Below are 20,079 nucleotides of genomic sequence, written 5' to 3' on the forward strand. Positions count from 1 at the left end.
ATGTCCAACACAGGAATAGAAAACATTTCTTATTCCAAAGACAACTTTTATTTTTTATTTTTTTAAACAGACTTCTGTTTGTTAAAAGTTAAGAGGCTTTGCAAGCGATCGTTATTACAGGCAGCTTAAAAAGCAACAGAACACCACTCGGAAGGAAACATCTGGACAGATCACAACTGCTCACTTAATTATTTCATACTGTTATGGTGCTAATGAAAGATCTACATCCCTTTTATGCAATACCTGTGGACAAGCGTTAGACTGCAGAAAGGTTTCTTTTGGCTGATTCAACCTGGGCTGTGAATGAAATAGTGGACATCAGTTTGTTTCCCCATCACCCAGTTCTAATTTGTGTGTTCAGTGTGCAACTGACCATTATTAGCAACATAAGAGGGGAAAAGACAGTAACCCCTAACCTTAGACTGATGTTACATAATTGTGTACATTTCCCTTGTGATGCATGGAAATGGTAAGAGGTAGGCTGTTGTCATTTAACCAACCACTACAAGGAGAAAGTAATTAGGTTTTAAAGTTCTACTTGGTAAATGCTCATGTACAGCAAAACCACAAACAAAATAAACGTATGCAGCTTGAATAAACTTTGAAACTTCAGTCTCTTTTGCAACTTGAGTTGTCACTGGATTCAGTTCGGACAGTTGGTGTTTTGAGGCGTTTTCATGTACTCGGACCCTTTTTATGTGGAGAAAAATAAGTGTTTGATGCAAACAAATACAAAAAATAATTAACCACCATTTTCAATACAACAGAAATCCATGCTGCCAGAAATTTGGCTATCTCCATGCCAGGGTGGAGTTGGTTACACAAAGCTTCAACATAAAATTCAAACATTAATCATTTAAGTGTGAACAATGTAATAGTAGAGGTGTTTAGGCCCCTCCCTACTCCCCAAAATATCCTTCATTGTTACAAACTTACAAAATAGTTGATTCCAGTACTAGAATTGCCTTCACATTGTCACCACATGGCTGACACAATTATAAAACTATATATATATGGGCCTCATCTTTTAATTATTTTTAAGTTACCCCTCTGTTTTGTCTCAACATAAATTTCAAAATTATCCAAAATAAAAATTTTGATTTATGAATTCTGATTTAGGCTCATGCTCATACTGAAGCAACAACAAAAGACAGTCTGTGTTGTAACACCAAGGAGCCCAAGGCCGCTCCGGAGCAGAGGACAAAAGGGCAACAGAAGCTTATGTATGTTTTCAGCAATAAAGCCAGACTCGTATCACATCAAATCAGTTAACAGACTACACTGAGCTAATCTCGAACACCGCCAAACAAAGCACAGAGCATTTCAAGTCTGAAGTAAAGCCAGTGCATTGACACCCAGCAGCCTTACAAAAAAAAAAAAAAAAAAAAAAAAATCACAGGAGCCGCTGAAGGAGCTGAGATACTTAACGTGATTCAACAACTGTATCTTGAACGGTCTTTGCCATTTATTTTTTTCTAAAGGGGAGGGAGTGGTGACACAGTTAAAACAGGGTCTCAACATGCTTTGAAAACTCTACCTGACTGACTTGGGTAGAACAGGAAAGACTGCAGCTGCAGAGTCTGTTTACTACACAGCATGTACAATCAGGATGCAAAACCCCCCAAAACAAGCATGTGCTCTTGCTTTCTCCTTCCATCTGTCAGCAGTGCTTCCTTCAACATGTCCTGCTGAAGCAGGCTGTGTTGTGACCTCATCCCCATGGGGAGATTATGCTCAGCCCAACAAATATATTAGGGTAACATTGCCCCTAATCTATCACTGCTACCGACTTAGGTTAGTGTTTGCAAAAATAAATGTGTCACTAGTAAAGGGCCGAATTCACCCCAGTAGTGTGAGAGGAAAGAGGAAGGTAGAGGGGAGGGTTCGGGAGAGAGTACTCTTGCTCAGCTCAGGCTCAGAATGTTTTCCAGCAGTTCCGGTTTGAGGAGAGTGGGGCTCTTTCCACCTGCAGCTGCAATATCAGCCTGCACAGCTGCATCCCAGGCAAACGTGAGCAGCGCAGCAGGGACCTAAAATATAAGGGAAGTCAGTACAATACAGATTATTTTTCGTTTAAAAGGGAGAAAATTAGTAGTTCAAATGTAAATGTGACACTTTACCTCAACATCAATATTACCTGACTAAAAACGACCTCAAACATTCACTCTCTGTTCTAAAAATTTGCCACAAACTAAAACCTGAATTAAAACCCCTGCTCTGTGCTGTGGGTTTTAACATTGAAGTTTGTTTTCATTCTCCCAGTGCCCACATTCATCAGAAAGAAATACTAAATACAGTGTTACATGTTAGGGCAACAATGGGACTGACAAAAAAATTAATCCACAGGCCAGTTTGCCAAGTAGATTCTGATTTCAACCCACCAAGTTGCACTCTGCGAGAGCAATGTCTTCAGATTCTTGTAGTTTTTGACCTCCAGGAGCAATCAGTTCAAAGGGCTGCCAACCGTCCACCAGAGACTCCCGCATGAAGGAAAACAGCACAGGCATCCGGTCCCAGGCATAAAATGTTCCTGAGAGGGTCACAAATCATGAGCAGTTGTGTCAACAATGCCCACAAAACTACAATGTGTAGGATTTTTCAGAGTAAAATGCTTTTGGTTTACTCAATTGATTTAATCTTGAAGTACATTTTAAATTGTGGCTTCACCTTGTAGCAGGTTCCCATCAGGTAGTCTCACCCTGAGCAGGGTGTAGTTGTATTTCCTCCTCTCCCTCTGTTCCTCTTTCTCCCTCATGGCTTTAGTGCGCAGCATGGCACTCTTCTCTACTAACTCACTCCTGTGAAACACACAAGGGACTCATTCGCTGATAGACAAACACTAGTAAACCAGGGAAACTTTTCTGGCTAGAGGCACATGACACACCCAGAGGCTATAAAAAGAACATCAGCATTAAATAATCCATTATTCTTGGGTGTGCTGTTAATAGTGGAAACCTAGAGTCAAATACTGCCATACAACCCAGGACAACTAAGAGTTAAAAAATAAATAAATCATAATTTCAATGCTGCAGTCGTTTAAAAAAAAAAGAAAAAAAGAGGTGTTAGTTGTACACCCTTTCATGGAAACAGTATTCCCTGATGGCTGCGCCCTCTTGCCCCCATGTCTCAGTCTAATCGAGCATCTGTGGAATGTGCTGGACAAATAAGTCCGATCCAAAGAGGACCCACCTCAGAATTTACAAGACCTAAAGGATCTGTTGCTTTACATCATGTTGCAAAGTTATGAGAACTAATGATCCATCGAGGGGTCACTGTCTACTGCACACATCCAGGAGACTGTCACTGTCTCCTCTGAATCTTCTTTACTTGGTTACTCAAACTTGGAAACCATGTGGAACAAATATAACCAAAACCTAGTTTGATCACCAGCATATTTAGGGGCAAACTGTTACTTGTGGTTCTTTTACAGCAGTCTTGTAGGATAAATTCAAACAGGGATGAAGTTTCTCTAACCACACTGTCACAGACAAATTGCAAATCCTATGAGCCAAATATTGATCTTTACTCCATTTCACTGGAACTGCTACCACAGCGAGTGAAATCAAGTAACTGATCTGACTGCACAGACAATTCATTAAAGAAAAGAGAGACAACATTTCACTACCACCTAACTAGAATTTATAGCTGACTTGAATTAGATCCATTTTTTGGATTGAAAGTGAGTCTATACCTCTGCTGTTGCTCCCTTTTGAGCTCCTCCGCTGTCAGGTTGTAGAACTCTGGCGGCAGCTCAAAGCGTTGAGCGTTAGGAGACTGCCTGAAAGCTTGAGGCTGCCTGTCCAGCTGCGCTCTGACCGGCTCGCCTCTCTGAAGACGATCCCTCCTCTCCTTCATCAGCTCCAGCGCATCGGGGCTCTGCTCTGGCAAAACCAGGAACTCCTCTTCCTCCTCTGATCTCCGTGAAAGGTGGGCACGCGTTAAAACGATGTAAAGACTGAATGATGCATAAATGAAAATCACTGGCAGGTGAGCAGACACATACTGCTCATAAATATCACTATTCATTTACCTTGGCCCTCTATGGGAAGCATCACACTTGTAAAGCCCAGAGCCTGCAGGAACTCCCTGCTGCCCTCCACAGACTTTACTTTCTCCTGAAATAACACAAGGAATCTTATAAGACATGCAAAATTATCTTGTTTTCTTATAGAAATCCCATAAAGTCTGCTACAAATAGTTAGTCTTGATCCAGGAACGTTACACACCTGGAACACTTTGTTGCTGAGTTTAATTTTCCTGTATTTCTCTTCTGTGGGGTTCTTGCATATATTTTCAACATATCTGGAAACAAAACAATGACAACAAAAAAAAAAAACCTTTGATGTCTAGAACAGATATTCAAAATCTGTGACAACAGCATAAAACATTTACATATGTAATTAACATCACCATCAGCGTCTTACTTGCTTATGATGTCCACAGCAGCCTTCACTTTCTCTCTGTCTTTGTTAAATGTGTGCATCATCATAACAGACGCCTCGACTGCATCTTCCTCAAACCGCTGCAGGGAAAAATTGCATGTTTATCAAAAGCACCGATTAGATAAGCATTCAGTCTGACTGCACACACGTTATAACTGAACCAACATCCTCAGACATACCATTAAAATGGCCTCTTTAATGTGTATTTCCCTCTCACTCTTGGTTAATGTGGCTCCAGTTAGTGGACAGATGAAATAGACGCCTGATACTGAGAGAAGGGTGGGATCTTTCACTGGCACTTTGGAGCCCTGGGAGGAAAATGTCAATCAGTGTTGTTAGATTCAGTGATGAAATTTTCATCCACACTAACAGGCTTTTCAACTAAAGAAAACCACTAGGATTGTGATAAAAGAATTTTAGTACTGAACAGATTTAAGGTAAATAAGGGAAGATTAAAACAAAAGCCCACTGTCTGGCTGGAGAAGGACACCTACTTTTATGAAACTGACATTGAGATGAACAGCTGTCTGCACCTATGCTGCCCTTTTCAACACTGGACACTGTATGATAGGCTGTGTATAAACAGGAATATTTACTTTAATCAGTCATGAAAACAGCTTATCAGGAGTACTGTCTTCTTCAAAGTGAAAGAAAAAATTGAAATATTTTAAGAAGTTAACCACAGTCGATGTGAACCAAAATTAGCATGAAAATTGTGTCACAATTCTGGTTTATGCAACACTTACCTCTGCTGCAGCTGCCTTTTCTTTTTCAGCAAGTGCAGCTGCCTCGGCCTCAAGTTCTCTTTTTACTGCAAGCACGTGTAGAAAACAACTGTTATAACCAGAATATTTTTTAACAGTTAATAAATAATTTTTTTAACCAAAAATATTACCTCAAAATAAAAATCTTTGCCGTTTGCTTTATCAGTTTAAAACAGTATCTAATCATATCTACTTCCCATTGACAGGATCAGCATCTTAATATAAACATAAAGATTATATACTTGATGCAAATCTTCCCATGAATACAAAAACAATGATTTTTTTTTTTTTAAATAAATACTTTTTTGGTTCAGGGACGAGTTGCTACCTCAAGTGGAGGAATTGAAATATCTGAGGGGGGAGAAAGGTCTGGGCTTCTCTGCTTAGGCTGCAGCCCTCACTAACTGGCCTCAGTTAAACAGCAGAAAATGAATGGGTGGGTGACTTCTATGATTATGTGGTTTTTCAGAGGTAATAAACGTTTTTGGTGGCTGATCTTTCATACACTGGATATAGTGTACAGTAGCAGACAACAAATTTAGAAGATATGTTTTTTTTTAAACAGATCAACTATAATAATCCGTAGAGTGCTTCACAGTCCAAAACATGTTTTAATACCCACAACTGAATTATCCTAATACCCACAACTGAAACGAGGAGGCTGACGTTCATCTGTGTTTGATAGACACCACCTGGTGTAATAACAGGGCTGCATATCTCACCCTGGGTCCTAATGGCGTCCTGGGAGGTGTGAACCTTCGGCTTCTGATGCTGTTCAATCCTGGCCAAGGCTGCAGCTCCAGCCCTCTGGGCTCCTTCACTGGGGGCATGGCGATCGTGCTTGACACTGGATCTGCCCTGCACCACCTCAGGCTTGGCACTGTAGGGTTATTAGGAGAGAAACAGGACTATAAGAGGAGACGTGTTGTGGCTTCACAGTAGGAAGAAGAAAAGACAGTGCTAAGCTAAGTAGCAACGACAACAGTACAAACACGTCAGAATCACAACAGCTCTGCTTCCTGTTGAGAAGCAGGTTTGCTTAGTTCTTTAACTAAACAAGCTTGTGCAGGGATTAACTGTTAGTCAGGTCACCATGAAATTATACAGTCGCCCCCCGCCGTGCTCAAGAATATATAACAGTTAGCCGTTTGACAAACACCCGTGAGAAAAACACACACAAATTAGCACTGTTGTGGTTAGCTTCAATACATGGGGAGACGGAAAAGCGGTAGTCATTACTGATCAGCTGTCAGCTATGAGATAAGCCCGTTTAGCCAATGTTAAATAGCTATCTGTGCGGCTAGCTCTGCTTAGCGCTGTAGCAGCTGAGAAAAGAAAAGTTTGTTATTTGCCTGGTGTCTTCCGTTAGTTTCTTCCCGGGTCCCGCGGATTTAAATTTGATGTCTTTCTTAAAGTCATCGAAAAACTTCTTCATTTTCTGTAGCTGCACAAAAATCTGACTACCAGGAAAAAAACAAACAGATGGGCAGCACCCAGCCTGGTTTTAGCGAGGAAGAGGAGGACCACAACAAAATTGTTTCAAATGAGAACAAACTGCTTCCGCCTCATCACGAGAGACGGTCGCCCCCTCGTGGTTGAACTCAGAACTGAAAGTCCAACCAGATCAGTTGTTCGTGTTTTATAAGACAACTTTATTTTTTATTATTTGACCTTTTTGTTTGTTTGTTTGTTTGATTACATGTACTTACATGTTTGCTGAAATTACCCGAGTATTGACTGGCTCACACACACACACACACACACACACACACAAACATATTATGCTATCACATTCTGGAAACACATCACATTAAGTTACTAAAAGCTAATTTTAGCTGTTCCCTAATTCACAAAGTGGTTGGCCCAATGCAATGCAAAAAATGTTTTGTGTCTCTTCCTGAGCTCGAACCAGTGATCTTTTACTTATTAGGTAAAACTGTAAACCAGTTACTACTATGGCAAACATAATGAGCTGTATCAATGTTAGACTAATATCAGTGTGAACAGTAATGAAAGAACAAAAGGAAAAACAAATTAAAAGAGATTAGTAAACGAGTTTACAACACACAAATGAAAAACAATAATTTGTGTTTTTATTCTTTTTAGTTTAAGTGGAGATATGTACATTAGCTGGTTCATTGAAGCTGACTGCTCTGTCTCTACCTGTCTGATGATTTACCTTTGATTACATTCATAAAGCTGCTTTAGACTATCAAAGACTGTTAAGAACAAGTACAAATACGAAAAAGTGATGACAAATAGTATAACATAAAGCTTGCATGATTCGGCATGTCGGCAAATACAGATATATCAGAAAAAGAAGTGCATTTTCATCTCTTTATTAAAGTAATCAAAGAAACTGTCAAAATATCTCTTTGGGCTCAGTAGGCGAAGCCATAAAATTTATATAAATAGAATTTCCAAAAATACAGTTAGTCGTTCATTTTTCCTTCACATTTTCCAAAGCTGTCCAGAGGTGTTAAGAGTTTTTGATGGTGTGGTGCAAAAAAACAACAACTATTAGCTGTTCATGACTTGTTGCAATACAATCTGACAAGAAAATTTCAGACATGTTTCTCAAACATGATTTCAAGACAAAATAAAAGCTGTGATCAGTTTTTGGCAAGGGGACTTGTATATATATCCTTCATTTATTCTGGTAAAAAGGGAAATTGACGTCAAAAATGTATTTTTAAGAAAGATGTGCCCAAGGGGGCAGCACAAATGGCAGAAAATGGTTATCTCAAGATATTTTAAGTGGCCAGAACAGACTGCTGTGATTATCAAATAGGTAGAATCAAGAAAGGTTCTTGCAAAACAGACCATGTCTTTACTTTATATATAACCTTTTCAGAAATCCTATTGACTGCAGTCTATTTAATCATATAAGCAAATATATTACACAGATAGAAAACAGTTTTTGGCACAAAATCAGACACACACACTCCTAGCATAGAGTGATTAAATTTACAGGTGGCACTTGAACGCATCACTGACTTGACTACACATGCACACCTCCTGCCACGTCAAATGTGACGTAGCAGGAGGTGTATTCCGGGAGGGAGGCGAATAGTGACCAGTGCGAGCGAATAGTCATCGATTGGCATTAATGATCTTACACCGGAGAGGAGTCTTTGTGAGAGGTAAGAGTTAAATATTTGATTTACTTCTATCTGCTGTGTGTGCAGCAACCTGAGCGGTTTCCCGCTCCTCAGTCGGGCGGATATTTGCTAACATGTGCCCGGCTGTAGCTTGACTGATGCGCAGACCGCGGCTAACTATCTTATACAGTGACTGAAAATGAGGTTCACTAACTCTATGCGCTTCTTAGCAACAGTCCGTGTTATTACATTGTGCTAACACTGGATTTATCTGTGCTCCGAGTCAACACAGCAGTCCCTGCTACCTCTTTACAGGCTCACCGTCACAGTCATGTTGGAGATGTGAAGTTTAAAAGTTTTATAAACACTTTAACTAAAAGTGATATATGAGTATTGTGTATTACAGCTGTAGATAATTCAGGTTGTGTGGCTGTGGTGTTAGTCGTCAGCATCCCATTGAAAAGCTCACTTACAGAGGAGATTTCTTTGGTGTAAACCCTCTTAGAAAACATCATAATATCGCGTTGTTACACAGCTATTATTGTACTGTTGTAATTATCAATCATAATAAGCAAACATAATGGGTATGAAAGAGTCAGTATTCACACTGTGGTATAAATGAAACTATCCTCGACCTTATCCTATAGTGTTGTGACGACTTCCTGGTAACAGTGGGTGTGGATTTAAACAAATAGGATAAACATTCCAGCAGTGCTTGTTTTACCTACACTACAACTAGCACAGGGCTATTAAATACTCTTATCATGTTTCCACCTTCCATCAGAAGATCTTCAGTCACTTTAAGGACATTGGCTATGTCATCAATTATTTTTTTACTCCTAAAATTTGTTTTTATATACACATACAGTTTCTTGGGTGCTCAAAATGAGCTTTTAGTAGTGACTGTACTAAGAAATATGATTGGTCCACATGAAACTATAGGAAAGAGTCTATGTTACCTTATATAACAGATTTTTTCTGTAATTTTTTTTTACCCATTTTACTTAAAAAAATTATTTAAAGGTGAGTAAATTAAACCACACTGTTAAAAAAAGCTACAAGTATTTTTTAAAAGGTCCTTGCAGAAGGCCATATCTATATGTGGGAAAAACCCTGCAAATGTTTGGATATTGTAGTGCGACCTTTCTCTTATCATCTATTTTTTTATATTTACATAAAGGCCACCGGCTTATACAAAAACAACACAAGACCTGGGGCATGTTTTTCAGTTCTTTTTAAATAAAATAATCTTTTTTCCCACAGTTAATTAAAAGCACAGGTGATCATGGACCCAAACATCAGCACACTCAGGCAGAAACTGGCTGACGCCGGCCAGTCTCACCTCCTGCAGTTCTGGAACGAGCTGAGCCCTGAAGAGCAGGCCGAGTTGACCCAAGAATTGGAGGGTATGGACTTTCAGGAGATCAACGGATTCTTCAAGAATGCCATGCAGACATCTAACAGCAGCAAACAAGGGAAGATGGACTGCCGCATGGAGCCCGTGCCCAGGGAGGTGCTGGGAAGTGTGACGAGAGACAGGGAGAGCGTCAAAGACTGGGAGCTGACAGGTGAAGTATATTCTCACCTATTTACTGCTTTTGACCTTTAAACTGTACTTACTCGGTATACTGAGTGTTTTAAGGAAACATAAAGCATTAGAATTGGGAGTATTTTATTTTAATGAGAATATGTAAGCTATTATCACTTGTTAAACAAGATTCGTCTAGTTACCGCAAGCACGTTTAACACAATGAAATCTTGACAGTGATGACCTGCAGGTAAGAGAAGAAAGCTTAACCGGTATCAGACTGGGAAGCTTAAGTGGATTAAAACATCACATGGGTAACCCAGCTGGATGAATAGTTGTTCTCATGGCAATATTTTTAAGTATCCACATCCAGATGTTAGCTCACAGAAAAACAGCCCATTAGATCAAAACTTTTGCAAAAGCTTATTACAAAGTTCCAGTCATGCTGCGTCAGAAGCTCCATGTCTATCCATTGTGCGTTTCTGGGCAAGGGTTGACATTTGAGTAAGTTGCTGGAATTATTCATTATGTTTTGCGCAATCCCTCATGCTTCATTCTTCCCGGGGCTGTATGACTATCTCGGTGGGCAGCAGAAACATCTGGTGTTGATTTGTACTTGACGTAACTGGAGTTCCCTCTTGACCCTCAATCATGAGCTCATTGTGATCTGTTGGGACAAAATCTGTGTTGCTGGGTGTGGGGCATGTGTCAAAGTTTATGGATTAACCCACTACATAAAACTTGCTTCCTGGCACCAACCAGTAGGAAGAGAGTTTCATATCGTGTCACGTTGCTGCAGTTTATGTAAGACAAACTGGAACCATTATAAACTATTGGTACATTGAACCATAGTAAAATCTTGAGTGGGGTTGTAAGATTTTAGCTCATATAATGTGTCACGTCCACAAGTACTCCAGAACCAGTCATAAAATGTTGCTAAACTGTTTGGATTAATGTTATCAGAACTGTTTTGTTAAGTTTATTATTATTCATCTACTAACCAGGCAATAAGAGGTCTGCAGAGATTAGATACTGTGCATTGTGTGCCATCATATCAGTGTACAACACTAAATGCATGGCCCTGTTTTAAATAAACTACAGGACACATTTCTGCTACTATTTATGACCGTTGTGCTGTGTTGCCCTTTAGGTCTTCAGTGCATCTCTAAGAATAAAGTGGCAGTCTTACTGCTGGCAGGAGGCCAAGGAACCAGGCTGGGGGTCTCGTACCCCAAAGGCATGTACGACATTGGGCTGCCGTCCCACAAAACCCTCTTTCAGATCCAGGCTGAGCGCATCTTGAAGCTGCAACAGCTGGTTGAGCAGTCGCACAAAACCAAGTGCTGTATCCCCTGGTGAGACACGAGGTTTCCATGACTAAGGCGTTTTAGTCGACTAAATCTACAGCTTGATTTGAGGAAAAATAAACAAGCTCGAGCAACCAAATAGGGCTATCCTATTTGTAAAGTGAACTTCAGCTGTCCCAATTATGTTAGCATGATGATTAACTGGGTCAAGTCACTGTGTGAATCAAAGGAAACTCAGTCAAGGAAGCTGTGTTGCCGGAAAAGCTTTAAGTCCCTGCAGGGGAGATCCAGCAGTTTATAGTTTTAAAATATGAATGATCGAGATAAAAAAGCAGGAAATAGAGTTGTGCGTAGTTGAAGGATATGTTAGAAACATCTTCATCAAGTTGTTACTTTTTATTGTCTGCTATAAACTTAAGTATTATACTGTTGGTTCAAGCTAACATCACCTTTGCTGTTAAGTTTTTGTAAGAGATGATGGAGATGTTTTCTGCAGCACTGCACAATTGTTAAATTGTTTAAAATGCATAAGTGCTGCGTTCTTTCCGTGTTGCCTTCAGGTACATCATGACGAGCGGCAGGACAATGAAATCCACAAAGGATTTTTTCTCCAAACATAACTACTTTGGTTTGGACAAGAACAGCGTGGTCTTCTTTCAGCAGGGCATGCTGCCGGCCATGGACTACAACTGCAAGATCATCCTGGAGAGCAAAGGAAAGCCCTCCATGGCTCCGGGTATGTCCACACATATACAGAAGTGTATGTATGCTTCATTCACAGTGTTGCTCAGTGTGTGAGAAATGTGTCTGTGTTTGTGTTCTAGACGGTAATGGGGGTCTTTACAGAGCTCTCGGGAACCAGGGTATCCTGGATGACATGGAGAGGAGGGGGATTGAGTCCATCCATGTTTATTGTGTTGATAACATTTTGGTCAAAGTGGCTGACCCTGCCTTTGTTGGTTTCTGTGTGCAGAAGGGAGCGGACTGTGGCGCTAAGGTTGGTCATACCACCTATTTTTTTCCTTTTTTCTTCTTCTTCTTTCAGCTGCCCGCTCTAGGGGTCGCCACAGCAGCTCATCTGCCTCCATCTTTGGTGAATTTCTTGTGGTAGCACCTTCCAAAGTTACTGACAAGGGCGGTAATTCCAAACTTTGGGTTCAACAAAGGTGTGGTGTGGTGCTGATGCCATCATTTGGGGAGTGACACTAATATTTTTTCTGTGGGAATGTGTGGAACTGGGTCTAGACTGGACATGAGTAGTACTTATCCCCTTGAAGCCGAGTAAGTCATATTTGATACACGAGTTTTTTTTAGTTTTTGAGACTTTACCCCCCCAAAACCAAAACAACTGACTTCTTTTTGCATTTATGTTAATCAGTACCCAAATCAGGCCACATAAAAAGGCACGACAAAACAAAAGATAAAGAACCGAGGAAGCAGTAAAGATATTTTATTCCCCTCCTAAAGTTGCCTGAACACTGATAAGTCACCTCGAAGCACTATAAAAGTAACACTGAATTGAATTCATAAATCTAAAGTTGACCTTTATCAGACCTTTTAGTATCAGTGATTGCACACACAAAGATTAAAAGTCATTAAATAGGAATGGCACATACAGATGAGTCATGCAAATACTAAAGCATGTATTTGAGTTAGGTAATATGTATGCCAATAGTCGAGTCATGTTTGTAGTGTTTTATCCAGTCTGAGCAGTTAGTCTCGTTCTTCTTGAGCAACCATTTATCATGTATGACAGTTTCATACATGATAAAAAAAATAAATGAAAGAAATCTGCCCACATGACCCTGTGGGCTTAAATTGTAAGAAACAAATGTGTAAAATTACCGAAAAGGTTTTGGTAGCTCATTGTGTAGACTCTTCTTTTTTATGAAACAAAAGTTTCTGTTAATTCACAGAAACCTCTTTTTTTATACAGTGGACCTGCTGTAAAAGACAGAAACCTATATAGTACAAAGTGAAACAGAGGAAATTTGCTGTCACTTAATCATGTGTTACCCTGTGAGCAGGCACTGAGGAGGTCTTCATCAGCAGGAAAAACTGAGGGCTCGTGAAAATATGATCCCAAGTCCAAACTTTATGCCCTTCTTCACAGCTGCCCAGGGGTCTAATTGGAGTCTTAGCCAGGCCGATTCTGGCCCTTGGACCTTATGTTTGAAAACCCTGTTCTAGAAGGTCCGAAGGGTGACAAGTGTGGGATGTCATATATCGAAAGGTGGGGTCAGTTTAACTTGGCAGGTTCCAGATAGCTGCACCTTCCACAACTTACCACTGGGTGGAGTTGTAATCCACTTCTGCAATCTTCTTTTGCACTACACTTAGCTTTCTAGGAAATTTAGGAATGAGCCCAGAATCTTCTTTTGCCTACTATTATGGTCTTAGTTGATAGTGTGATGTGAAGATGCCACTTTTCCCACATATTTTGGAGCCTTCTTGTCCTGTGAAGTGTTAGTGATAACCACTGTTCCACTGTTCCACTGTGCCACAAGTGTAAGTAATTAATTAGTAATGTGATTTACTATAAAAGGATAATCCCAAAGAAGCTTAATGTTGCAGAACTAAAGACATAAAGGAGTTCTGATTTATAAAATAATATTTTCACGTATAGACTCGCAAAAGAATTTGAGCAGAATCTAGTTTGTGGTGATGTGAAAATTCAGTACTCACTGGCCAAGATCTGCTGCTGAGGAGGCTATGTTCGAGATAAAAAGTTTTACATTTATTCTTCACCATTATTCATTCTGTGAAGATCCTGCTGACCTTGGTGCAGAGATAGTTAGAGGGACATTTTTCTAAAATAACACCTACTGACGAGCTAAGCGATAAGAGTCCAGTACACCAGAAAGAGTGTAACCATCAGGAGACCTCTGTTTTTAGCTTTAACAGTAAAATATGACTGATATATGTGTGACTAAGCTTTGCTGGCAGATCTTACTAATTAATTTCTAAACAAACCACATACTACTTCAAATACATCAAAGTATGAAGTCAAGATTTCACTTTTTTAACTGTTTTTGCACAAATTATGTGCTTCAGTGTGTGTTGGATAGCTGAAAAGTGCCTGAAGGATCCTGCTACTTTTTGATTTCCTCTAAGAAGTAGAAGCACTATGTATATTTTCCAGCTAACATAGAGCAGAGTGAACTAATTATTGTAATAAGATCACCCAGACCCTGCTTCTGTTTGAAATTATGAGATGTGGGGTGGAGCAGCGATGGAAGAATCAGATCAGAGCGGGGTACCACCCTCTCATCGTAAATTACTAAGCTCCGCTAACAGTTCATGTGGCTTCACCAACCCCCCCTGCCAAACCCCTACCAGTTTACCATCCCCCCCTCAGGACCCTGTCATTAGTAACCGACAGATAGGAAGGGGGGAAGGATTTTTCATTCAGTGCAGACTCGTAACTTACTGGTTGTAAAATGGAGTGCACCGATTGCTTCATAGCACTTTTATTTACTATTTTATTTCAGTTTTAGACTATTTCTGACTTTAAATAATTTACAGATAATTTGACTCATAAAGAGACAACAGTGAAAATATTTTGTAGTTTTTATATGGAAAACTAAATTTAGCACAATTAAAGTGTACCGATCTGGGGATTTTATTGTATAAATAGTTAAAGTAGAGAGTTATTAGCATTTTACAGTTGCTTATTTTTATTCTTTGACTTAACTAGAGTAGCTTTGCATGATTCATGTTAAAATAATCCTTTTTTAATATCATAACTTTTTTTGATACAGTTGATCGGTTCATCCTCTGTCTGAAACAAGCTTTTTTAGTTCCCTTCCTCCTCGCTTTAAACCAAAAATGTATGATTGGCTGTCTCTTGTGGACAAAATATTTGAACAGAACAATTGTGTGTGTCTGACCATATTATGTTTGGGATATCTGCTTTTATCAATATGATACAGAACCAAGAGTAGAAAAAATTGACTGAAGCTGAGCATTCAGAGCAGTCTGAAGCCTGAGCTTTGGAGTTACAGCAATTACTTGGACATGTGCTGAACTTTTGATTTGAATCTTTGCTTATTTTTGATGTGAGCATCCAGCAGTAACAGTTACATATGTGACAGTAAAAGGAAAAGCACAGTCCACTTTAAGTTGACTTTGTAGTAATCTGAGGTTTTTAGTAAGGTCATTTTGTGACATTGTTTCCCAGGTGGTGGAGAAAACAAACCCCACAGAAGCAGTAGGCGTTGTCTGCAAGGTGGATGGTCGTTACCAGGTGGTGGAGTACAGCGAGATCACCCTAGCAACTGCTGAGAAGCGGAGCGCCGATGGTCGTCTGATGTTCAACGCAGCAAACGTGGCCAATCATTTCTTCAGCTTCTCCTTCCTCAGAGACATAGTGCAGTAAGGCAAAGCTATAAACACAGTTATCATTACGTTTCAGATTCTTTCAGCTTTACATCATCGTAATGAGACATTTTTTCCCCGTTTTCACATTAGGAAATACGAGCCCCAGCTGCAGCACCACGTGGCCCAGAAGAAGATCCCATATGTGGATGCTCAGGGTCAACTAATCAAACCAGAGAAACCAAACGGCATCAAAATGGAAAAGTTTGTCTTTGACATTTTCCAGTTTGCCAAGTGAGTGACGGTGCATTTTTTTCATATATGGCATAGAAAATATGAATGTGCGTGTGCATGCCAGTACCAGTTAGCTAAATCTTGCCTCATACTAACCCCCCCTCCTTTTGAGAGGTGACCAGTATGCATATATTTGGGGCCCTGGTTCTACTGGTCCTTGATTTTTTTCTTCCGTGCAAGGACTGTCTTTTTTTTTCCAGCCCTAATTTCTGCCCTCCAGTTGTGCCATTTCTGCAAGGTCTGGTCCAGCAGACTAAGCTTGCCAAATTCTCCACAGGGGGATGGAAGTTTATGAGCGGTTCCACATCCTTTAGTGTTACATGACATCAGCTCTGAGTCACGTCACTACTAATAGAACTTTATATTTAATGAAAGTATTCCTGTAACAGTTAACTGATGGAAAATCAAGGACACCATATCAAGCTTACTTCAAAGTTTTTGAAGATGTATTTTTAAAGTAAAGAAAAATCTATTTTTGATGCTGCTGAAGACATGGATTTGACCCAAGTCTTCAGTTTTTAATGTGGCCTGCTCTGTTGTCTTATGACCTGTCTTAGAGCCATTTGGTCCATAAAAATAAACAAAACTTAACTGATTTCAGTCCTCTGCAGAAGCATTTTTATGTGTTCCTCTGGTCTATCTTTAGTGTGGCTGCTATTTTTATATCGCTCCATGGAAGTCACGCACAATCTGAAAGCACAGTGAAACCACTCCAAGCATAGAAAGAAAAATGACATTTTTGTTTTTATTTGTTGCGGTTTAATTTCCTGTTGAGTAACTAATTAACCTGCTAATTTTTCAATCCCTGGGAGCTGCTCGGTTGTGATGCAAGTCTTCGGTTTGCCTGTGTGCTGATGGGATGCTCTGTGTTTGTAACAGGACGTTTGTTGTGTATGAGGTGCTCCGAGAGGACGAGTTCTCCCCGCTGAAGAACGCAGACACTCAGGACGGAAAGGACACACCCACCACAGCCCGACACGCTCTGATGTCCCTCCACCACCGCTGGGTGCTCAACGCTGGGGGACATTTCATTGACGAGAACGGCAGACGTGTACCCGCCATACCCAGGTGACTACAGCATGTCATGTCACTTTACAAAAAACATACATAATAATGAGATCTTTGTGGTTATTCCCTTCTCCTCGACACTTTCCACATGGTGGACAAACTGTATGCGCTGGACTTTTTGTTTGTTTTGTAGACATCGTATTCTTTTAGCTTCACACTCTCACTCCCCCTTCTCTCATGCTTGGTCTTGCTCCTGTGTGTCCCGTGCAATGTTTCCAGAGACGGAGCAGCAGGCAGTGTCACAGATGATGGCAAGAGAAAGTAATTATCCCTCTGCAGTACTGAGTGCATGGTGATGGGGTTTTGGCTTTCTTACCCTCTCGCTCAGACGTGTTAACACCGTGTAATATTACTTCTGATCCTTGACATCCCTTTCCTTCATTTCCACTGAGAGGAAAAGAGTCTGTAGAGGCCCTGCCAGTCGGCGGCCTTCTTTCAGTCTTTTTACGGTCAGTCGGGATGCAGGAAATGACATCGAGGATCAGTGAAGTCACCTGAAAACATGGTCTTCTTCCGCACCTTGGTTAAATGATCTACTATCATGTCAACCTGTGATATATTGCATGCTGGGTAAAGGGAGACAGTTACTAGACTGCAGATGAGCACACACCTGTTGGTTTCTGTACCAAATAGTTATGTGGTCAGCTTCATCGCTTGCTATTTTGCCTTTAAGTTTAAATCCACCCGCTTGTTTTTCCAGACAGAATTAAATGAGCATGTGCTTCACAAACTCTTTCGGCACCACGAATGTTTCCAACACTCTTAAAGGGCGTGCTTCTTTCTCAGTCATTCAGCTTTTCCATCAGGCAGCTGCTCAGCAAAACACCTGAAACACCTGATGTCTGATTAGTGATTTTTTCTCTCTGTAATCATCATCTAGAAATTAACACGTTGAGTGACGGCAGTCTCGCACAACGTTCCTTTCATTCGTCTGTTTTCTTCTAGCGGACTTCTATCACAAGTCAAAGGACTAATCACTTGTTGCGATGAAGCGCTGATTCTCTTTGTCCTCTAATCACAAGCCGCAGTAGAAGAACAGCTGTGTCAAGGAGTCCTAGCAGCTGTCTTTTCAGCTACAATTGCTTCTCTTCTTCCACGAGACCGTCACTCATTCGCTTTCTGTTTTTCTCCTGTGATCCTCTCTGAATTTGTCTTTCCACCGCAGCCTGAAGGATGGAACGGACCTGCCGATCAAATGCGAGATCTCCCCACTGGTGTCGTACGGGGGAGAGGTAAGAACACGTTGTACTAAATAAAACTCCAGATGTTATTCTTATCCATGAATACTCAGTAAAATACTAACATTGTCCTGATGGTGTCTGTACTTCAAGGGTCTTGAGGAGCTGGTGAAGGGAAAAGAGTTTCAACCAACTCTGACGATCGATAAGGAGGGAGTCCACCAGCTGGTGAAGAATGGGGTGTAATGACTGAACGGGAGAATGCGGGGAAGGAAACGGCCCAACTTCCCTTTATCTCTCATTGTATGGGAAGAGAAACTGTGATGTCATCGCTGTGCAATAACAAATATCACACACATGTGTTCAAGAAAGAAGCTGTCCTGTCCAAAATGAATGAATGAACAACATGAAGTTTACTTTTTAGCACCAGGCTTTCCTTTGCTTTGTAACTCGTTTTGCTTTTCTTCTTCTTCTTCTTCTTTTTTTTCCTTGAAGACTTGAACACAGCAAGAATTGAAGTATGAAAATCCTGTCATACTGACAGGTTGAAGCTGTCTGCAGGTGCATCTATTTATTTTGCTTATGAGACTTATTTTTATATGTACTGATAGATTATCTATTGGTGGAAATGGCCATCTACTTGTTTTACCTGGTGATTTTTTATGCAACAGCTGATTCAGACGAAATGATCACACAGATGTTTCCTACAATCAGATACGGTACATGGTCAGGATGTGGGGGGTATTTATAATAATTGCTTCTTCTCTGCTTGTAATCAGTGAAGACTGGATGTTATTCAGCTTTAAGAGACGCTATGGCTCATCTTTATTAAATACATTTTCCTACTTGGAAAGCAATGTCTTTGTGTCTGTTTAATTATTCAAATGGTGTTAACATGTTTTTTTGTCATATCTTTGCTCGCCGGTGTCTGCGAGGTGTGTTTTTTGCATTATAGCTCTTTGGTGTTGTGAATCACCATTTCCAGCAGATGGTTTATGTTCAAGATGGCTCCGAGGACGCAACGCTGCTGCAGCTATTCAGGGCATTTTTCTTTGTGGCTCCTTTCTGACTCACTTTCTTTCTCTCCCGCTCCATAACGGCGCTGTTAAGACTAAAGGTCTCTTATAACGTCTATGGAAAGACAGCCTGACCTGTAGCTAAGCTGAAAAACTCTTTAATGGCATTTTAATCAGTACATTAATTCTTTAACATATTTCATACACTTTACCTGTTCTACTGAGAGTCCATATTCAGCAGATAACAGATATGTGACGTTGTTACTGGGCACAACATGCTCATGATGCTAGTATTTACAAGTCTTCAAAGTTTGCTCAAAAAAATCACATTTTAACTATGAATATTAGTATTCACAGTCAAACTTAGTAGTTTTAAAAAATCATGAATGAACCATTAATGGCTATTAAAATGAAACAAAAATAAATAATACTTAAAAAATTATTTATTTAATATTTATATTTAAAACGGATAAAAAGATGCAAGGCAGAGCTGGAGGTGAGGAGCCGAAGATTTGTTCCTTGTTCCGACACATCTGAATTAAATGAATGGCTTGTTACAAAGCCTTTGCCAAACTTCATGGCATGCTGAAGAGGTAACCCAACCATCTGATTCAGCTGTGTTGGAGTAGGGATGCATCTAAAAGCTGCTGGATAGTAGCTCTCGAGGACTGGAGTGGACACCCCTGATGTAAAGCTTTCATTAGGAGTGACCAGGATGGACAAGATTAGAAGTAGAGGGACAGCTCAGGTTGAGCGGTTTGGAGGCAAGACTGAGATGGTTTGGACATGTGCAGAGGACGGATAGTGGATATACTGAACAAAGGATGTTGAAGTTGGAGCTGCCTGGCAAATGGAAGACAGAGTGTGTTCATGATGTAATGAAGGAGGAGATGCAGAGTGTTGGTGTGGCAGGAGAGTGTTAGTGATAGTGTGAAATGGGGGCAGATGATCTTCTGTGGGGACCCCTAAAGGAAGTAGCTGAAAGAAGAAAAAGAAGTGACTTAAACAGAACGTTTTAGGGTTAACTTGTCGAAGGCCTATTTGCTGGCATATCAGACTGTAAA

The 20,079-nt window shown here is 40.3% G+C and overlaps 2 protein-coding genes across 3 annotated transcripts; one reads left to right on the plus strand and one right to left on the minus strand.

Moving 5' to 3' along the window:
• Positions 1 to 25: 25 nt before the first annotated feature.
• ubxn6 (UBX domain protein 6) lies at positions 26 to 6,792 on the minus strand. The gene is made up of 11 exons (XM_085264326.1): positions 6,559 to 6,792; positions 5,929 to 6,086; positions 5,189 to 5,253; positions 4,622 to 4,750; positions 4,425 to 4,522; positions 4,227 to 4,302; positions 4,031 to 4,115; positions 3,692 to 3,911; positions 2,668 to 2,798; positions 2,382 to 2,530; positions 26 to 2,030 (listed from the first exon to the last, which is right to left on the minus strand). The coding sequence occupies exons 1-11, from the start codon at positions 6,639 to 6,641 to the stop codon at positions 1,905 to 1,907; spliced, it is 1,320 nt and encodes a 439-aa protein (XP_085120452.1). The 5' UTR covers positions 6,642 to 6,792; the 3' UTR covers positions 26 to 1,904.
• Positions 6,793 to 8,224: 1,432 nt separating this feature from the next.
• On the plus strand, positions 8,225 to 18,856 carry uap1 (UDP-N-acetylglucosamine pyrophosphorylase 1). 2 transcript variants are annotated; one of them, XM_085265158.1, is made up of 11 exons: positions 8,225 to 8,349; positions 9,571 to 9,875; positions 10,986 to 11,190; positions 11,703 to 11,878; positions 11,967 to 12,139; positions 15,323 to 15,516; positions 15,613 to 15,753; positions 16,633 to 16,821; positions 17,041 to 17,082; positions 17,987 to 18,053; positions 18,153 to 18,856. In XM_085265158.1, exons 2-11 carry the CDS (start codon positions 9,593 to 9,595, stop codon positions 18,243 to 18,245), a joined length of 1,563 nt encoding a protein of 520 aa, XP_085121284.1. In that variant the 5' UTR covers positions 8,225 to 8,349; positions 9,571 to 9,592; the 3' UTR covers positions 18,246 to 18,856. The 2 variants fall into 2 exon arrangements, with proteins under 2 accessions (XP_085121284.1, XP_085121285.1); XM_085265159.1 differs by lacking the exon at positions 17,041 to 17,082.
• Positions 18,857 to 20,079: the final 1,223 nt, after the last annotated feature.

The sequence above is a fragment of the Mchenga conophoros genome, linkage group LG23 (assembly GCF_057382185.1).
Source record: "Mchenga conophoros isolate Kocher_MC1m ecotype Shallow Benthic linkage group LG23, M_conophoros_male_GT1.1, whole genome shotgun sequence".
NCBI classification, from domain to species: domain Eukaryota; kingdom Metazoa; phylum Chordata; class Actinopteri; order Cichliformes; family Cichlidae; genus Mchenga; species Mchenga conophoros.